Here is a 20,739-nt window from a genome sequence, read left to right as displayed (position 1 = left end):
TATATGTCAAATGTATTTCCATTTTAAGAAATACAGTGAAGACTTAGCTGCTTCTGTATTTTCAGGGTCAGAGTCACAGGTCAAGCCATGATTGCAAGGACAGGCTTCCCCAACCCCTCTCACTCCCATCCCTGCCGAAGAACAGCTTGCCTGGAATATTCCTTCTGGGGCTGTAGGCTCCTGGGGGGAAACCAGGCCGGGAGAGGCTAGCACAGTGGGGTTGTGTCACTGGCTTGGAAGGGAAGCTGGGGTGCCCTACCCTCCCAGTGACTGGCTGGCTGTATCCCCAAGCCTGGCGGGAACCCACTGCCTCTCTGGCAGGAACAGGTGCCCCAGTCCCTAAAGCCTCCAGAGCAAGGAAGAGCCTAAGAGGCCTGGAAAGGGTGCCGGCTGCAAGGGCTGCTTGTGGCAAATGGATTCAGATACTTGGGAAGGAAGGGGGTGGTCTGCTCTCTGCCAGCCCAGAGAGTCTGGCTAAGGCCGAGCTCCCGGCAGCGTCACATTGGGGAGATTGTGATGGAGAAGGTAGAGTTTATTGGTCTTAAGCTTTCTACGTTCATGGCACACTTGTGAATATTAAACATGTTGGCAGGATGTTAAAGCTAAGTCAGTGAGGATAATTGTTTTTCGTTTTAAACCCCTTTATTGGGATATAATTCATACACCATACTATTTACTCATTTAAAGTGTACAATTTAGTAGTTTCTAGTATATCCACCAATATGTGTAACCATTACCACAGTCAATTATTTTTTTTAATGATTTTTTAAATTTATTTTGGGAGAGAGAGAGAGCAGGAGGGAGGGGCAGAGGCAGAGGGGGAGAGAGAATCTCAAGCCAACTCCATGTTGAGCACAGAGCCTGACATGGGGCTCGATCTCACAACCTTGAGATCATGACCTGAGCCGAAACCAAGAGCCGGACATTCAACCAACTGAGCCACCCAGGGTGCCCCACCACAGTCAATTTTAGAACATTTTCATCACCTTAAAAAACGAAAAGATATCCCATACCCTTTACCTATCACCGCCCCCCCCCCTTACACCCTTATTCCCACCTTCACCCCCAGCGCCAAACAACCACTAATCTCTCTCTCGATTTTCCTGGGCTGGACATTTCATGAGGACATCCCATTTCATGGAACTCTATATTGTGTGACCTTTTTGTGTCTGACTTCTTTGACTCAGCGTAGTGTTTTCAGGGTTTATCATTGTTGTAGCATGATTTCTGTCATTTCTGGGGTCTGACCCACGTCATTCAGTGTCCTGAGCGTCCACCAGCATGAGAGTTCTCTAGTCTCACATCAACAGGGCCTGTGTTTTAGGAACCCCACACTGCCAACAGCAGGAATGTGGCAGGACGGAGGGGTCACTCAGAATAAGCGGGGCCAGGACTAGGTGAGCCAAGTTAGTGAGTTTGGCATATTAACAAGGATGTCTGTGAAAATGGTGCAATGCTAGAAGTATGCAGAACTAGGGCGGGTTTTTGCAAACCTATTCTCCAATTAAAGTAATACAATGAATAACAACGACAACTAGCAATATTTGCACTTTGCACTTTTACCCCAGGAATGGGAAGCTCAGGTTCTGTGGCTTGTCCTGGGTCACTCCTAAGCAGAAAGGACCCCAAGTGGGTATGACTCTGTCCTGCATGCTTTGCTTTCTCTGGGTCTCAGCAGGCTTGTCACCTTCAAGGACGGTCTGCCCACTGAGCATCCCTGGGATCTGTGGGCTGTGCCGCCCCTCCCCCCGCCAGGTTCAGCCTTCCCTGCTGCGTTCCTTTTGGGAGTGTCTGAAGGTCACATAGCTGTCTCATTTGTGCTTCTTAAAAGAATCACAGGGGCATCCCTCTCTGTTGTGTAAGTCCTTTCTACTCCCTGAAAGGCTGATGGACCATAAATAAGGGGGCCAGCTGGCTGGTGAATGCTCCAAAGAGATTCATGAAAAATTACTGCAGCAGCTTCATTTGCAAAGCCTTGGCTGTGTCGCTCCCAGTGACCGTAGGCGGAGGGGCACTCCCGAAATAAATCTGTCAGCCTTCCCCACACCCATGATGTTGAGGTCAGAGAACTAATCAGGAGGTTTCCAGAATTTTTCTTGGAATTAATCACAAACTCAGTGAAACAACTGATGGAAAAGATTTATTTTGATGTCTATTCCTTGGGGTCACGGAAAGGTTATTTAACGTGATAAACTCTGCTTCCCAGCCAAGCCCTGTCTCTCCCTTTCTATTTCCCCCTGAGGAAACAGTCTTGCCATTTACATCAGCTCCTTCTGTCCTCGTGCCAAGGTAGCGGCATGATCATGTGAACTAATTCCTTGCAGGGTTTTGAGATGTGGGAGAGCAGACCAGATCAGAACTCTGGACACTTTGTCCAGTTGATCAGAGCAGAAGGACACACCAAAGCCAAAGGCAATGCTCCCAGATCCAGAGGTGGTGAATCCCCAGTTATGCCTGCCTGCCAGTGGGCATGGCATGATGAGAACTTGCCAGAGTGTAACTTGACCCCTGTGCATTAATACAGTTCCGTGGGGAGAAGAAAAGGAAAACAACCATTTGGTGCATTTCTTATGGTTTCTTTTTGTGAGTTGATTAGACTCTAAACCAGATGAGACTTTTCGGAGGGCCATTTGGCCTGCTTTCTTTTGGGCAGCACATCTTCCCATTATGTGCATTCTTGGTGTCCTGCACTCACTCAGCCACGAGGCAGGCCTGTGAACCAAGCTGTTCCAACCGGAATTCTCCAGGACTAGGAATCTTTAGTAGAGTCATTGGTAGGTCAGGGAAATGAGGGACTTCATCCCCGCCATGCGTCTAAAGAAGATGGCACATATTTTAGGCCACGTAGATGTCCTCAGGTGCCACCTTGTAAGATTCCTTCTATGGTTCGTGATCAGTCCATGTTTTCGTAAACCTGGTTGTTCCATTTTGTTTTGCTTTTCACCTTGCCAATTTTATTAATTGCCGTTTTCATAAAACATTGTCTATTTTTTCTAGATTTTCAAATTTACTGGCACAAAGTTATTCTTCACATTTCCTTCTCATTTCTAGCCCCCTCTGCATTTGTATTTATGTTCCCTTTCCCATTCCTAAAGCTGTTAGGGATATTAACTCTTTGCCCATCTCCTGAAAACGTATCCAGGATCTCCAGACCCATAACCTAGTAGGTTAGCCGCCTTGGTGGAAAATGTGTGTGTATTGATTGCTCTACTCTAGGCCTGGCTGGCCAGAGACTTTGTCCTAGTCTGTCTTTTATTTTGAGAATTTTATAGCTTCCTGAGGTTCTTGGTTTGCTTTTCAGAGGACTCTACACTCCATGTTTATGCAAGCATTCTTTTACATTTTCCTGGGTTTTTATTTTTTTAATTTAGGTTCTTAGTCAAATATATTTTCTTTTTATTTGTTTTGAGAAAATTATAGATAAACAGCTTATTTATGCAAGCACCCATTATTAAGCAAACTATCTTTTTCCTACTGAATTGAAATGCCCTGTTTTCCACATACTAAGTTCCTATAAATGATCATTCTGATTTCTGAAACTATTCTATCCTGTTGAACTCTTTATCTGTTTTTAAGCCATGACCTTAGTGTGTTGATTAAAACACTAATATCTGTCAAGACATCCACTCCTCCCTTTATCACTTTTTTTTTCAAAAAAATTTTTGGATAATTCTTACACGTTTGTTATCCTATAAATCTTTAAGATGATTTTGTCCACTTCCATCCACTCCATTGGGATTCTGATTGGAATGCCAGCACATGTGTTGTGCATTCCTTGGGAAGGAATTGGCAATTTTTAGGATATTACATCTTTCCATTTAAGAGCAGGCTGTGCACCTCCACTCATGCAGTATGTGTCAGTCAGGGTTTTAAGTTGTGAAGAAACCAGCTTAAGCTAGTTTTCACCCAGAAGGAACCCAAAGAGCTCACAGAGACCCCAGGATGGCCAGAAGCCAAGTTTGGAGGCTATAAGGCCAGGAAAGGAATGACGCTCCAAATTATACTACGGAATGCTTTGAGGAAGACTCCATCACCCCTGGGCTGTGACCCCACCAGTGGCATGGTACTGACCCTGCTGACCCTGGGCTTTGGATACTGTCTCCAGAACCTCAGTTCCTGCCTCCTCTGGAAACTGTGTGTGTGTATGTGCTGCCCCCTGTTTCAGAATGGAGTCAGTTCAGTACCTACCTCTGTGTCCCAAGCTCCCACCCAAAGCCTTGTGCAGGAGTGTCTCATGGGTGGAGCCCTCCCTCAAGGGCTCCCTCTCAACAAGGCAGGCCTGGAAAGCATTTCCAGAGAAGGCAGAAGACTCATAACGTGAGGATTCCCCAAACCGAGGAGGAAGGCTTAATGGCAGTGGATGGGCACATAGAATGACCCAGATCTACTCTACCTGAGTTTTTGCTATTTAGTAACATTTTATGCATAGCTTCACATTGGTCATTTAATTTTCATGTTTAATTTATTTCATGTTTAATGCATTTCTAGGCATTTTGCATTTGTTACTATTAACTTTGAGTACAGTGCTTGCCATTTTTATTTTTTTTAAGTTTTATTTATTTATTTTTTAATACTCTGTACACCCAATGTGGGGCTCAAACTCACAACCCCGAGATCAAAAATGGCATGCTCCTCTATTTAAACCAGTCAGGTGCCCCGCCATTTTTATTTTTATTTTGTTGTTATTAGTTTCATATTTATTATACTCAGTGTAGCAAATAATCTTAATTCCATTTGTTTTTAAGTATATTCTCTTAGGTTTTTTTAGATATTCAATCATATCATTTGGAAAGAAAGACAGTGCTGTCCTTTCCAATATTTACACAGTTTACAATTTTTCTTATCTATCAATAACATTAGCTAAAACATAGGAATTATCTTTTCATTAAAGGTTGGAATGAACTGAGCCTGAAATACCATTTTGGACTTTCCAGTATCTTTTACGGTTATTGGACTTTGGGTTTACTGCATCTCTTGGACTCAGTGCAGTACAAAATATTTTGCTAGGAAATCATCCATGTCCTCTAGATTTTTGGATTTATAGCTGTAGAGCCTCCCATATTCTTTAAATCTCTAACATGTCTATAGTTAAAGTTCCTTTCTCGTTTCTAATGTTGTTTGCTTTGGCTTTTGTTTGTTTGTTTTTTTAATCCTCCGAGGCATTTGTCTGAGGTTTTTTTGAGGGTTTGTTTTTGTTTTTGTTTTTTTGTCTATTCAAGAGTCATCTTTGGGCTTTATCCTAATATCTTTATTTCCATTCCATTAGTTTCACTTTTTATGTTAAATTCTTGTTTCCTGTTTTCTGTTAATTTGGTTTTGTTCTTTTCCTAATTTAAGTTTTGCATTTTATTTGTTTTCAAGCAAGCCATTTGTTTTTAACCTTTTCCACTGAGAATATAAAACATATTTAAGAAAGTGCACAAAACAAAAATATAAAGCTCAGCCATTTATCATGAGGCAAATATCCATGTGACCTCCACTAAAATCTGGAAATGTAGCTTCCCCAATAACCCAGGGCCCTCCTTATGCACTCCCAATTCACTTCCTTCCCATTTCCACTGAGGGTAATCACCATCTTAAGTTTTAGGATATTCACATCTTTTATTTTCTAAGTTGTACCACTATGCATGCACCTCTGAACACCATAGTGTAATTTTGCTTGTTTCTTGGAACTTCATCTAAACAAAAACATTTCATATTTCTTCTTTTGTGTCTGGCTTCTTGCATTCACCTTTATGTTGTGTAATTTATTCATGTGGTATATAGCCGCAGCTCACTCATGTTCACTGCTTTATAATATTGCATAGTATGAGTGTAATATAATTCATTCGTCTGCTCCACTGTTGGTGGACCTCAAGCACTTTTCTGTGTGAGGCTATTTTGCATAATGTTGCTCTGAACTTTCTAGCCCCTGATTTTTGTTACCATTGCATGCATTTTTGGGATATGTTCCTAGAATTAGAATTATCTTTTGGATATTACATGAGATTGGGTAGTAATCTTTGATGTAAGTAGGTAATGCCAAGCTGTTTTCCAAAGTTGTCCCATTTCACACCCCTATCAGCAATGTACAAGAGTTCCTGTTGTTTCACATCCTTATTATCACTTGGTATTGTTTATTGTAATTATTTTTCCATTTTAGCCATGCTGGTGAGGGAGTAACTGACATCTCATTGTAATTTTGATTCATGTTTCTCAGATTACTGTTGCAGTGGGGCTCCTTATCACATGATTCACACTGGGTAGTTTGTCTTTTTCTTAATGTTTAGAGAGGTTTTTTATGTTTGTTTGTTTGTTTGTTTGTTTTGGATATAAGTTCTCTGTACTTAACTTGTGATGCAAAATCTCCTGCTTTTACTCTCGTATGGGTATTGTTTGATGAAAAGAAGTTCTTCATTTTAAATAGATACATCAGTCATCTGTTTATGATTAACACATTTTGAGCCATGTTTAAGAAGTGTTTTCCTACTCCAAGGACATGAAGGTGTTCTCCTTTCTTATCTTCTCACTGTTTTATTGTTTTGACTTTCATATGTTCATCTATAGTACATGATAAAAATGCCTCTATGAGGAATTATGAACATTCCTGAAATAAATAAATAAGAAGCCTCAGCAAAGAGGTAGAAGATATGTAGAAGAACCAAAGGGAAGGTTTAGAATTCAAAATGAATGAAATAAAAAGCTCAGTGGCTGGGCTCAGTGGCAGAAATAAGGGGAAAGAGAAATGAATCAGTGAACAGGAAGATGGAACAATAGAAATTACCCAAATTGAACACCAGAGAGGAAATCAACTGGAAACAGAAGTGAACAGAGCCTCAGTGGCTTATGGTCTAACATTCATGTCGTTAGAGTTACAGAAAGAGAGGATTAAAAAAGCAAGGCTGAAAAATACTTGAAGAAATAATGGCTGACAACTCCCTAAATTTGGCAAAAGACATTCACCTAAAAATTCAGGAAGCTGAGCAAATCCAAACAGAATACTCCCAAAGAAATCTGCAGCAAGACACATCATAGTCAAACTTAAGAAAACTAAAGACAAAGAAGAAATCTTGAAGCAGCCATAGAAAAATGATAATTTACCAATGGGGGGGGGAAACAATTAGGAAGAAAAGACTTTCTGTTTTCTAAAACCATTATAATAGTGAGGTGTCCTGTTTATAGGCTATGATTCCCTTTCCCTTTTCGTGCTATATTTGTGTGGTTGCCATATGTTATCTTATCATCTTACTCATCTTTGGCATGGAAGTTCTGGCCATATTGTAAGTTTTCTTTACTATTATGAGGAATATTTCTAAACATGTGGAAGTTAAACAACACACTTCTAAATAATCCATGGATCAAAGAAGAAGTCTCAAGGGAGTATTCAAATATATTTAGAAAGGAATGAAAATAAAGCATGACATATCAAAATATGTGGGATGCAGCTAAAGTAATACTGAGAGGAAAATTTGTTGCACTAGATGCTTACATAAGAAGCAAAGAGAAGTCTCAAATCAGTAACCTAATTTCCTACCTCAAGAAACTAGAAAAGGAGGACAAAATCGACCCAAAGCAAGTAGGAAATAAAAAAAATAAGGGCACAACTCAGTGAAATTGAAAAAAGGAAAATAGATGAGAAGATCAATGAAAAAAGGAGCTGATACTTTGCTAAGGCCAATAAAATTGACAAACCTCCCCTAAGAAAAAAGATAGAAGACACAGATTACCAATGTTTGAAATCAAATGGGGATATAACTTCAGATGCTGCAGACATCAAAAAGATAATAAGGGAGGGGCACCTGGGTGGCTCAGTCAGTTAAGCATCAAGTCTTGATTTCAGCTCAGGTCATGATGTCAGGGTTGTGAGATCAAGCCCCTCCTCAGTCTCCACACTGAGTGCGGAGTCTGCTTGAGATTCTCTCTCTCTCCTTCTCCCTCAGCTCCTCCTCTCTCTCTCTCTCAAATAAATAAATAAATCTTTAAAAAATGCATAGATGTAAATCTAACAAAATATGTACAGGACTTATACACTGAAAACTACATAATGATGATGAAATAAATCAACAAATTCTAAATAAATGGAGAGACATACTGCATTCATGAATTGGAAGACACAGCATAGTAAAGATACCAATTCTCCCCAAATTGATATGCAAGTTTAATGCAATTCCTATCAAAACCCCAGCAAGTTTCTTTGTAGAAATAGACAATCTTGTACTCAAATGTATATGGAAAGGCAAAGAAACAATTTTTTTTTCTTAGAGAGAAAGAGAGAACATGGGTGGTGGGGGGAGGGGCAGAGGGAGAGAGAGAGTCTTAAGCAGGTTCCATGCCCCACAGAGACTGAGGTCCTAACTGACTGAGCCATCCAGTTGCCCCAGGCAAAAAAATGATTTTGAAAAAGAATGAAGGGCAGGAATCGGCTTATTTGATTTCAAGTCTTATAGCCACAGTAATAAGGCAGAGAGAGAGACAAATAGACAATTGGAAACAGAGAACCCAGAAATAGATCCAATCAATTTTTGACAAAGGTCAAAAGCGATCGAGAAAAGATAGCCTTTTCAACGAGTGGTATTGGAGCAGTTAGGTATCTATTGGTAGAAATATCAACCTCATCCTAAGTTTCTTACTATAAAGTAGATAATGTCTAACCATTCTCCAAAGTGGTTGTGTCAATTTACACATCCACTAGACTTCCATGAGGGTCCCCAGTGCTCCCCATCCTGGCTTACACCGGGGATTTTCAGTCTTTTAAATTTTAGCCAGGAAAGTTCTGAAGGAGCTTACTTCCCCACAGTGAGATAGTAAGTCAAGAAACAGGAGAAGAGAGGATCTAACACAGGAAAGGGAGAGACTTTTGAGATGAGGGGAGAAGGATTTCCCAGAATGTACATGACCCACGTGTCCAGACTGCCTATAGATCGACTAGTCCAGATTGAAGCAGGAGATAGGGGCTCAGTGGAATGGTCTCTAAGAAGAAAATAAAGCTGACAGAACATCTGATGAGTAGGATCATACTCCGGGGATATTTTCAGTTCTCTTGGCGAGATTGAGGGTGAATTAGACATGGGCACATAGGACACTAAGCAAGCAATAAAACAGAACAGTTAAAATTTTGTATAAAAGACAAAAATCATATATAGTCTATGGGTTTTTTTTTTTTTTAAGATTTTATTTATTTATTTGACAGAGAGAGACACAGAGAGAGAGGGAACGCAAGCAGGGGGAGTGGGAGAGGGAGAAGCAGGCTTCCCACTGAGCAGGGAGCCCGACGCGGGGCTCAATCCCAGGACCCTGGGATCATGACCTGAGCCGAAGGCAGACACTTAACTACTGAACCACCCAGGCACCCATGGTCTATGGTTTTGTTGAATATGGTGCTTTGCAAATAGTTTCTCATAGTCTAGAGTTTCTCTTTCATCCTCATAATAGGTCATTTGTAGCACAAAAGTCAATTTTTGCTCTTACACTTTTGGTGTCACTCCAAGGACTCTTTGCCTAGCCTTAGAGCCTAAAGATTTTCTCCAATATTTTTTTTCTAAAGGTTGTGTAGGTTTTTTTAATATTTAAATTGAATTAAAATTGAATTACATTGGAATTAAACTAAATCCCAGCCACACCACCACAGTATTGGTCTCAGTAAAGCGCTGGGCTGTGCATTTACTCATGTGGGTGATGACTGGTCTTGAGCGTTCCCTGAGGTACTAGGTACTTCCTGTAGTTTAAATAGATTTCCCCTGATTATAGAATCTTAATTCTTCAGTTGGAAAAATGTATGTGTGCTCTGTAGAAAGTGTTGGGCTGTGGCTTTGAACTCAGAGTGGGCATACTTTAATAAGTATCTAACAAGAGACACCATTTCAAACTTATGCAGACTTGGCCGTGGGTGCCTTGAGAATCTTTTTTTAGGCCTTTCTGCTCCATTGAAGACTTACCTAGCCTTGCCTGCTCCCCCCAGATTATCTCCTCCTTCCTCTTCCGGCATCAGGCTATTTTATGCCCACAGTCAAGAGTGTGACATGATAAGCTAATTAGACCAGTGTGGCTAGTAGACAGTGCGATGTGATGCCCCTTTCAAGCAGGGTTCTTTTCATGAAGATGCCAACCAGGCCACCCCTCATGTTGTTCCAGCCGGGGTAGCAGGCAGGTGGTAGAGAGATCGGGAGAGAAAGCCATTCCCAGCCAGCGCTGTTGTAGGTTCTTGCATGCACCTGTGAATAAGACAGACCCAACTCCTTGCCTTATACTCTTGATGGGTGGAACAAAAGATAAACTAGGGCATGTGTGGAGGTGGTAAATACCGTGGTCAGAGGAGAAAGCAGAAGAAAGTGAGGCGGACCAGGAGTGGGGCCGAGGGAGGGAGAGAACAGAGGAAGGCGGAAGGCACTAAGGAGGTTGTCGGGAGGCTTCCCTGAGCAGCTGAGCCCTGGCAAAGGTGGGACACCGGTGGGGGGAGGAGAATGGGCTCTGGGGAGAGTCTCTAGAGTGTAAGTGCGTGACGTTAAGCTTTTGATTGTCAGGGTATTTATCTCAAAGCCATCCATCTCTAATAAACACATTGCCTACAGTTACAAGCCACACAATTAGATGAGGAGCCAGGCCACCCCAGCCATGAAGATTCCCTTTTAGAAAACCCTGGGTGACCCAAATAACTGACCTCTTGAGTGATCCTGCTTTTCCCTTCCCATGCTCTAATTAATTCCTGCTCTTATGGTTTAAGAGTGAACCTATGAAATCCTAGGCACCTACCCCACCCTGAACCACAGTAAAGGCAAAGTCCCAGGTGGCCTCGCCCCCACCCCCTTCGTGGCATCCCTAAGTGGTCCTGGGGAACTTCAACTAACATGCTTTGTTTTATCAAAGTTCCCTGATGGTTGTTGCTGAGGAGCGTCTTGCATTCATTCGAAGAACCACAAGGGCTGGTCTAGCCACATTAGCTCCAGTCGGGGTAATAATGTCTGTGGGGCCTCATAACAGGTAATATGGGCCCAGGTGAATGCCCCCAGGCATTCCTAGCCGATAGCATCACTGTCAATAGGCTGAGACCAACATAGAAGTTTCCCCGGGCAAGAGAAATGACTGTTGTACTTTGCAAATGTACTTCCTCATTTCTTTTTTTTTTTAAGATTTTATTTATTATTTATTTTGAGAGAGAGAGCACATGAGAGGGGAGAGGCTCAAAGGGAGAAGCAGACTCCCCGATGAGCCAGGAGCCCGATGCGGGGCTCGATCCCGGGACTCTGGGATCATGACTTAACCAACTGAGCCACCTAGGCGCCCCTGTACTTCTTCATTTCATGGCAGCTCTAGTTGGAGAAGAACCTGCAGTCCAAGGGGTCTGTTCTGGAACAGTGTCCCTACAGCACAGCCCTGGCCAGCCAGCAGGAAAGGACCTTGCCCAGAGCACACATCTGGGTGTGCGGGCTTAAGGGGCCCAGTCCCAGCTGTCTTACTTGGGGCCCCAAGTTCTGTGTGTTCTGTGGATCTGCAGGCATGGCTGCCTTGTGCAAAGGAGGGGAGCCGTGGGAGGGACTTGTACTGAGCAGCCTGGCCCTGCAGACGCCCAGGGTGGGCGCCGCCTGCACCTTCTCTGGGGAGTGTTGTTACGGGTGTGTTGTTAGGCCCCCCTGAGCTGGGCTCCATGCTCAGTGTGGACTTCAGCTCTGGAGACTGGAGACATTGCTAAAAGCATGAAAGGCAAAGGTGACTTTTATAGGCCCCCTCCCGTAGGTGGGGTGGCCGAGGCCTGGGGCAGTAGTCCTACGTCTCTCGTCCTGCGGCTGGCCTCCAGCCCTCAGTTCTCCTCCTCCAGCCTGTCACTCATTACATTAGAAGATTGAATTAAAAGAGCAAAAATTGAAGTATAAAGTAGGTAAGGGATAAACTATCCAGAGGTTTTAAAACAGATGAAAATTTGGCCATGGACCATACCCTTGACCTACGGCTGTCCCTTTTTCTTTCTGGAAGTCTGTGTTTGTGAGCAGTTGGGTGCGTATGCGATAGCAATTAGCCACAGAGGAGGACACAGCCAGGAACGGAACGAGGAAATGAGGGTGGGCGCGCAGGGCCGAGTGAGTGGCAGGATGCAGTAATGTCTCATTTCTGCTGCCTGGCTGAACGGTTTCATTTCAGGCTTTGGGGGAGGAGGACCCACGCACTCTGAAGGTCTCCTCCTGGGCTCCAGGCTTTTTAAAATACTCAAATTTCCCTTTTTTCTTCCCATGGTTTTTAATTTTCCAAGACATTTGTATTTATTCAGCGTTTATTGAAATGCCACATCTCATCGCATTGTGAGTACTATGACGGTGACGTGTGGTGGCTGTCCTCGGAGGGCCCACAGGACACAAGTAAGTGTAGCTGGACAAAGGAAGTGTCCAGCAGGGGCGCCTGGGTGGCTCAGTCGTTAAGCGTCTGCCTTCGGCTCAGGTCATGATCCCGGGGCCCTGGGATCGAGCCCTGCGTCCGGCTCCCTGCTCAGCGGGGAGCCTGCTTCTCCCTCTGCCTGCCGCTCCCCCTGCTTGTGCTTTCTCTCTCTCTCCCCCTATCTCTCACTCTCTGACAAGTAAATAAAATCTTTAAAAAAATAAAAATAAAAAAAAAAATAAGTCTTCAGCAGACCTGGGGTGGGAGTGCACTGCCCAGGGGAGGGGCAAGGGCAAGCAGCTCCGGAGAGGGAAAACCAGACAAGGCCTCCAGGGTGATGCTGGAGTTGGGTCTTGATGGATGAGTAGGAGTTTGGTAGGCCAGGAAGTGAGTCAGGAAACTGCTGACCGTGGGAGCAGCACAAACCAGGGCACAGAGCCATGAGAACCCATCTCCATGCATACCTCAGCATGAGCAGTTTTCCTTTCCTTTAATCTCCTTCTGTGACTCATCCAAAATTACCTGTCACTCCACATGTATTCATTTTAATTCATCGCTTTTAAAATCAGTATGTGAAGTTATTCCTCCTGGGGTGTGTTTGTTTTTTGTTTTTCTCCCCCTGGCTTTTGTCCACAAAAAATCATTTCGGCTTGATTACTTAAAGAAAACAGAAGCGGGGTGCGTTTTCACGCGATCTGAATTGTGTAGCTCAAGTGTACCCGCCGGGGCAGGATGCCGTTTTAATTGTGAGATCTGTCTGTGTTCCTCTGTCTAGATTAAGTTTGACAGTGTCGAGGTGTGTGTCTGCTGCGAAAGGCAGCACCAGCCGTCGGGCTGCAGCAACCTTGGGGAGACGCTGAAGCTGAACCCACTGCAGGAGGACTGCAACGCTGTGAGGCTCACGCTGAAGGTGACGGCCAAGGGCACTCCTGATTCACGCATTCCATCCCATGCATTTACAGACATTTTCCGGTGACTTTATTCATGCATATAGTCCTTCCGCTCCTTAACTCACCCTGGGTTAGGTTCAGTGCAAGAGGGACTGTCTTTCCGGAGAACGTTTTATAGGATTATAGGTTTTCACTTTAAAGGTGTTGCTTCCTGGATCCCCTTTTCCATTTTTACCATCCCACTTTCACACCTCTGACATATGTGAAGGAGGATATGCATGGTTGAAAGAGGTCTTTACAAATGTGGCTGTGATGCGTTCTACAGCTTTTCTAACATTTTTCCCGCTCTGCCATCGGGGAACAGATGGGTATTTATTTTGCCTTTTTAAAGATATCTGGAGAAAGACATTTTCCAATTTCCCACGGCAATCTATTCTCGTGTACAGCAGCTGATTTCTTTTAAAGTGACATGGAAAGTTGTTTATATTGTTCCTTGCTTTTTCTTCCAACAAGTTTTTTTTTGTTTTGTTTTTTTTACTCCTGAAAACCAAAATTGGCTGCTTAGAAATGCATATGAACGATGAACCCAGTTCTTCTCTTTTCCCTGGACAAAGGTATACAAAAACTTTTCCAAAAGGATGCGAGCAAGGTGAAAGGAATCCTTGGTGGGTGATAAAATTGTTATTTACACGGTATAGGGAGCTCTAGAGAATGTGCTTTGGGAACATAGTATGTGGGGAACTGGAGACTCTGGAGATCCACCCTGGAATCTGGCGAGAAAGGGGGAAAGTGTTGCCCTCTGGAACTGAGTTCCTGGGATTAGTCCTCCCTGAGTGTCATTTCAAATGCTGGCCAGAATGACGGCTCAGTCTGGGTGAGCTCGCTGGTGGTCCAGGGCACTGTGAGACCCAGTGGCAAATAGGCAATGACGTGCAGAGATGCAAGATAAAAACACCTGAAGTACAAGGTGGGACTGAGCCCAGTGCCCTAGCGCCTGCCTCGTTTTGCAGGGAGGAATGGGCCAAGTTCAGTGGTCCCAGCAGCCCTCCAGAGTGACAGATCCAGCAGGCTCCGAGGAGCCCAGACTGTAGCACTCAACGGCCTGTCCTCTTAACCTGCAAGATGTGTCTTGCTGCCTCACGTTGCATACAACCATGATTTCTCTCTTACGGTGTCACGGGGCATGCACAGGGTCAGCCGTGGCCTTTTACAGCCCTCCTGGGGCAGGGGCGACCGGCGCTCACTCTGAGATCTCATTGTGACAACACTTAAAACACTGTTTCAATCTGGATCCCTTTTCTTTCCATGTTTAAAAAACATTATAACAAGCAATAGGTAATCATAGTTAAATCACAGTGCAACCACTACTCCTGGGAGAGCAGACAAATCCCCGGGTAATCTTGCAGTTCTGGAGGCTGCATGAGTGCGTGGATGCAGTTAAGCAGCTAAGTCATATCTCACTCAGTTGATGGGTTGGAGGTATTTCACCTGCTGTCCCAAGGCCTTGGGGTCCTTTTTGACTCACCTGCACTCAGTGAGACCCTCCCAGGACCTGCTTTCTTGACTGCCCCCTGAGGAGGTGGCTATGGCTGGGAAGGTAGTGTTGGAACAACGGTGCTCCCTCTAAGAAGGTGTAGGTTGAGCTGGCGAGCTTGTGGTCCCTCCTGACCCGCTGCTCTAGTGCCCTGACGAGGAAACCACTTTGGGAGGGGCTGGCTAAAATGGAAGGAGGCGAAGGATACTTAAAGAGTTCAAGTCAATGCTGGGGAGTCTCCTCGAATGGCTCATCCGCATGGATGTTCAGAGTGCCCAAGATGGTGGTAAGAGTTGAAGGCAGAAGAAAGACTACACCAAACTTCTGAATGAACTTGTTTAAAAAACTTAAGAAGAGGTCTGCACAGTCAGAACTGGTGGCATGAGGGTCAGATGAGGAAGGATTCACGACTGAGGGAGGAGGCCAGTGGTCTGGAAGTGGCAGCAGATGAGGTGAGAAGCCTGCACCCCCCCCCCCACCTCCGGCTGAGGGCCTGTGAGGAGAGCAATGGCCTTGTGTGTATGGGTTGGGGAGCTGAGTTTCATGTGGGATCAGGGGGAGGATGAGAGACCATTGGAGGTGAGAGTCTGTTTACTGCCAGCCTCCAACTTTGTTATTTTCCCAAACTGTTTTGGCTAACCTAGTTTCTCTGCATTTCCATGTAGATTTTGGAATCAGCTTATCAGTTTCTCCAGAAATCCTGCTGGGATTTTGATTGGGATTGCACTGACTCTGTATCTCAATTTGGAGAGAATTGACATATTCATGGTATAGCCCTCCATTTACTTGAGCCTTTTTATATTCCGTCAGTGTTGTACAATGTTTAACATATTTTATAATATATATGCTTATAGTATTTCATGTTTTTTGGTGCTATTTTAATGGTACTTAAGAGTTTTTAATTGTTTCTTGTTCATTGCTAATATATAGAAATTTGGTTTTTGTTACTGTATCCTGTGATCTTGTTAAACTCAATAGTTCTGGAAGCTCTTTTGTAGATTCTTTTGGATTTTCTATGTGGGCAGGTGAAATGCAAGAGAGGCAGTTATATATCTTCCTTTCTAGTCTGGTACCTCTTAATTCTTTTCTTCTCTCTCTCTCTTCTTCTTCCCCCCTCCCTCCCTCCCTCCCTCCCTGTCTCTTTCTCCCTGTCTCTCTCTCTCTTTCTTTCTTTCTTTCTTTCTCTCTCTCTTTCTTTCTTTCTTTCTCTCTTTCTCTCTCTCTCTCTCTCTCTCTCTTTCTTTCTCTCTTTCTTTCTTTTCTTTCTTTCCTGCCTTATTGCACTGACTAGAACCTCCAGTACAATGTTAGATAGACATGCTGAGAGCATACATCCTTGCCTTGTTTCTGATTTTAGGGGTTAAATACAATGTTAGCTCTAAGTTTTCCATAGATGCCCATTATCAGGTTATGGAAGTCCCCCCCCCCTTCCTTGTTTTCTGAGAGGTTTTTTTTTTTTTTTTTTTTAATCATGGATGGATGTTGAATTTGTCAGTCTTTTTCTGCATTGACTTAGATGTTCATCTACCTTTTCTTCTTTAGTTTGCTAACATGGTAAATAACAATGATTGACTTTTGAATGGTGAACCATCCTTGCATTCCCAACATAAACTGCACTTGGTCATTTCTCCCTCGGTTCTGCTGAGCCTGCTGATGCCCCAGTCAAAGACATCCTTCATTTCTGTGACTGTGCCTTGCCATCTGATTCTTCCATATAGCTTCCCTCTCTCTGCTGAATTACCTATGTGACCCCGCACACTGTTCACCTTTTTCCACTAAAGCATCTGCCCAGGAACAGGTGCTCATGTTTCTCAACATGGAAATTCTCGTGTCCTTCGAATTTTGGTGGGTTTGTTGCCTTGTGACCTCAGCTGTCTGATGGGTTCAAATTAAGCTGTGAATCTGCAGTGTCCAGCGTTTTGGTTGTTGAAATGGTAGGGGCAGGGCTCTTTTTAGCTTTCTGCATCATTATCCATAATTGAAAATTGAATATTGCTGTAGAGAAAGACCTAAAGTCAGCCTGATGCTTTCTCCCTTTTTGATATGTGGCAGTCATTAGTGCTGCTTAAAAATATTTCTAGCTCTCCAACTTCCCTTTATGTGGTAAGGTTATACTTTCTAGTCTCCTTGTGGTTGTTTAGGGCCATGTGAGCAAAACTTATGTGTATCACTTCCAAGCCTGAATAATACCTGTGGTGTGATATTGTGCAGAGCTCTTGTTCCTTTTGGCACTGTAATTGCAAGTTGTAGATGGGGGCTGCGCCATCAGTGTGGGTGACTATGATGGGTAGAGCCCCCATAACTCACCCACATTGGGCAGTGTAGCATGAGTGAAAAATAAACTCTTGTTGTCTTAACCCACTGAGATTTGGGGGATACTTGTTACCACCTTAACCTAGCCCATTCTATCTGATGCAAGGCAACAGGTTTCTTAGGTTCAGGTTTCAATAATATTTTTGAATTATCAAGTGTATTTTCTTCACTGTGATGCATCTTGATATTGATCGACCTTTCTCAAATTTCCCATGGTAAACTTTTGCCCAGTGAGTTTAAAGTTTCCTTGAACTAGAAATCTGAATTTTTTTTCTTTTCTCTTTGTTTTAAGATAACTGCATTTCTTGGACCATTTTTTTAAAATTTAAATTCAATTAATTAACATATAGTGTATCATTAGTTTCAGCGGTAGAGTTCAGTGATTCCTCAGTCTTCTTGGACTACTTTTACAGCTATCATTTTCTTTCTCTAATTGTTTACACTTTTCCATCTTATTTTGCTCTGAAGTTTCTCTTAAGGCTCTCTTCCTACCCCGTTTTCTGCAGTGTTATCTCTGTGCTCTGCTTTTGATGTGATCTTGAGCTTTGACAGGTCCCTTTGCAAGTTTCTGCTTCTCTTATCACTTACTCCCTGAGCCCTTGTGTCTCTGCTTTTAGCCCTTGGACTACAGTAACCTTCTCTGTCTGCTCCCAGTTGTCACCACAACTGTGTCTAGCTGGTTAACTACAGTGACATTTTCAGTGTATTTCATATCTTTCTTAGATCTTTTCTGACTCATATGGATACTTCAAAGCACAAAAGCCAATTCCTAACCTGTATTAAGTGTTGTGCTCTATCTAAATAGGCTTTAGCATAATTAAGAATTTATAGTTCCTTCTCATAAATAAAGGTACTGCTTCCTCTGAGATTCGTATAGGTCTACGTGCCACATTCTCTAGTTTTCTTATAATTAGTGGTGCAGTCATTTTTAATGTGCTCATTACTCCTCAAGTCATTCGAGCCGGGCTGTGCTTGGTGACATTCCCGCAGTAAAAGGCTCTGCGTCAGGGACCTGGTGTTTCTCGGCGTTAAAACTGTCCAAACAGGGGCACCTGGGTGGCTCAGTCGGTTAAGCGTCTGCTTTCGGCTCAGGTCATGATCTCCGGGTCCTGGGATCGAGTCCCGCATTGGGCTCCTTGCTCCGGCGGGGAGTTCGCTTCTCCCTCTCCCTCTGCTCCTGCCCCCTGCTCGCGCTCTCACACCCTCTCTCTATCTCAAATAAATAAATAAAATCTTTAAAAAAAATAATAACCTCTCAGAACACACATGGGTGGTAGGAAGGGGAGGTGCTCTTGTAAAATGGAGCATATTTCTATGGGAGTCCCTTCCTATAGCTTGCAGATGTTCTCAACCTTAGCCAAGGGAGGCGCAAAGGGGAATGTTGTTTTCATTCGTTTCCCTTGCTTGTTGTTTTTTGGGCAGCAATTAGAGCAGGTTCACTGGGTCTCTTAATGGTCTGATTCGAGGCTTTAGTTATCTGATTAGTAATACTCCATGCCTAAATTTCCATATTAAATTATGGATTATCCATACTTTGTATCTAATGAACTTAGTTTGTGCTGGGGAAATCTCACGTAATTGGTTTAGGAATCAAAGCTTCTTTCATTTTACTTGTGTTTGAGTTAACTGATAGTGACTTAATGAGATTGGTCTAACTACTCATTTACCATTATGGCACCCTCCTCCCCCCACCCCACTACCCACCTAATCCTGGAAGGTTGTACACACACAGTCTGTCATTAGGGAAAACAAGCAGAAACCAATCTTTTTCCTGGCTAATGAAGAGTATATTTGGAATCCAGAAAATGATGCAGACACTGCTTTACTCAGCCCTAAGATTGTTTTCCATGGCTTGGGGGCCTGGAAGCCCCCTCTCCCTTGGTCTCTTTTCTGTCCTTCGCAGCCATCCCCACTCCTGGATTCTCTTGTTCTACAAGCCAGAGAACCTCTGGGGGCAGACAGGCCTCTCTCTTAAGGGTATTGATTGCCACTTAAGCATGATGCCTCACGTCCTGCCAAAGTTTGCTACTCTACCGTGACAGGGGTGAGGGCAGGGCAGAGGGCACAGAGAGGGGATCGAGAACTCCATCGTGCCATGGTGGGATCCCAGGATTGCAGAGCCAGAGGGATGGAGCGTCCTGTTTTCCCACAGCCTATTGTGTAGGGAGAGTGAGGTCAGATGGCTCCTTGCTGGTCCCTGAGCAAGTCCAGCAGTGGGCAGGGCGCCTCGGAGGGTCTGGTTCTCCAAGATTCCAGTTTCTGCTCCCTGATGATGGGACCTGACTATGGGCATCCCATTATGAATGATCTGTAAATAGTGTCTAAAACTTGAGGATTTCAGCATCTGCTGTTCCAAAGCATTAGACAATGGTGGGCAATTTTTACCAAAAGAGCAAGTCTGCAGATCCCCTCTCCTGATAAAATAATGTCTAGGCTTTTATAAGATAAAACCATCAAATAAATGATAAAAAGATGTTTGGGTAGTTGAATGGTCGCCTGTGCCAAGTCAGACCCAGCACAAGATTGTGACATATTTTCCGATCAGTATTAACAGAATTTTTAAAAGATTACAAAACTCAGAATTATTAACGGGTAGCATATGCTTCATCCTATGCTGATATGATATCCATCCCAGCTTTAATTCTTTGCTAGATCCCAGAATGTCCTCATGGTTTTATTATAACGATGCAATTCTAATGCAGAACAGAGTTAAAAGTCTATTTCTTGCTTCATCTATCTGGATTTAATTTATTGAGCCATAGGAAACCAAATTACCCAAAGAAACATTATCAATGGACAAGGAGATAAAAGTTTCCCAAGAAATCAGTTACCGAGTTTATGTGCTTTCTTGTCTTATCTTACAGATGTTTTATCTTTGTCTCTTAAAAAAAAAAAGGCAAGATCATTTCCTAAAAAACCTAGGGAGTTGAAAAATGAACTCATCATTTAACCTTTGTTCTTCCGTACGTTCTTCACCATGCTAAAGAAAAAAAAATGATTCTGAGCATAAGTGAATAGTCAACATTTTGTGACAAAACTCCCAGCCTAGGGGCGCCTGGGTGGTTCAGTCATTAAGCATCTGCCTTCGGCTCAGGTCATGATCCCAGGGTCTTGGGATCGAGCCCCGCATTGGGCTCCTTGCTCAGCCCAGAGCCTGCTTCTCCCTCTCCCACTCCCCCTGCTTGTGTTCCCTCTCTCGCTGTCTGTTTTTCTCTGTCAAAAATAAATAAATAAAATCTTTAAAAAAAAAAAACAAAAACTCCCAGCCTAGTCTGGCAACGTGCAGCAACGTGCAGCACCATGCACGCGCACACACACGCACCTGCTAGACGTGACCTTGACATCTTCGGAAGTGGGCAGCTACACAGAGTAAGGCAGATGTCTCTATCTCTGTACAGCTTTCTTCTCACCCCTGGATTCCTAATGGTCCCTCTGGCCAGGTGGGGTCCTCTGTGCCATCCCACGTACACTGGCCACCGTGGGACCCACGTAAGGGAATGTCTAAAAATAGTGAGTTCTCCCGGCCATTGAACACAACTTACATCTGGCAGGGCTGCCCTTTCATGATGGAGAAGGGGATGCCCACCATGTCCCTGAGTGGCGTGTCTGCCCCTGGTTTCCAACACCTCTGAAAGCCTGCCTTGCCACCCTCTGATTCTA

At 43.7% G+C, this 20,739-nt stretch overlaps 1 protein-coding gene across 2 annotated transcripts in view; it reads left to right on the top strand.

Moving 5' to 3' along the window:
- FAM189A1 (family with sequence similarity 189 member A1) overlaps positions 1 to 20,739 on the top strand; it is a 458,917-nt gene that overhangs the window by 377,297 nt on the left and 60,881 nt on the right. For both annotated transcript variants that reach the window (XM_027571934.2, XM_027571935.2), the window contains one exon: positions 13,118 to 13,252. In XM_027571934.2, coding sequence (XP_027427735.1) covers positions 13,118 to 13,252 — 135 coding nt within the window. The remainder of the gene's footprint in view (positions 1 to 13,117; positions 13,253 to 20,739) is intronic.

The sequence above is a fragment of the Zalophus californianus genome, chromosome 6 (assembly GCF_009762305.2).
Source record: "Zalophus californianus isolate mZalCal1 chromosome 6, mZalCal1.pri.v2, whole genome shotgun sequence".
In the NCBI taxonomy this organism is placed as follows: domain Eukaryota; kingdom Metazoa; phylum Chordata; class Mammalia; order Carnivora; family Otariidae; genus Zalophus; species Zalophus californianus.
The sequence above is the reverse complement of the archived record's forward strand: the minus strand, read 5'-3'. Positions and strand labels throughout refer to the sequence as shown.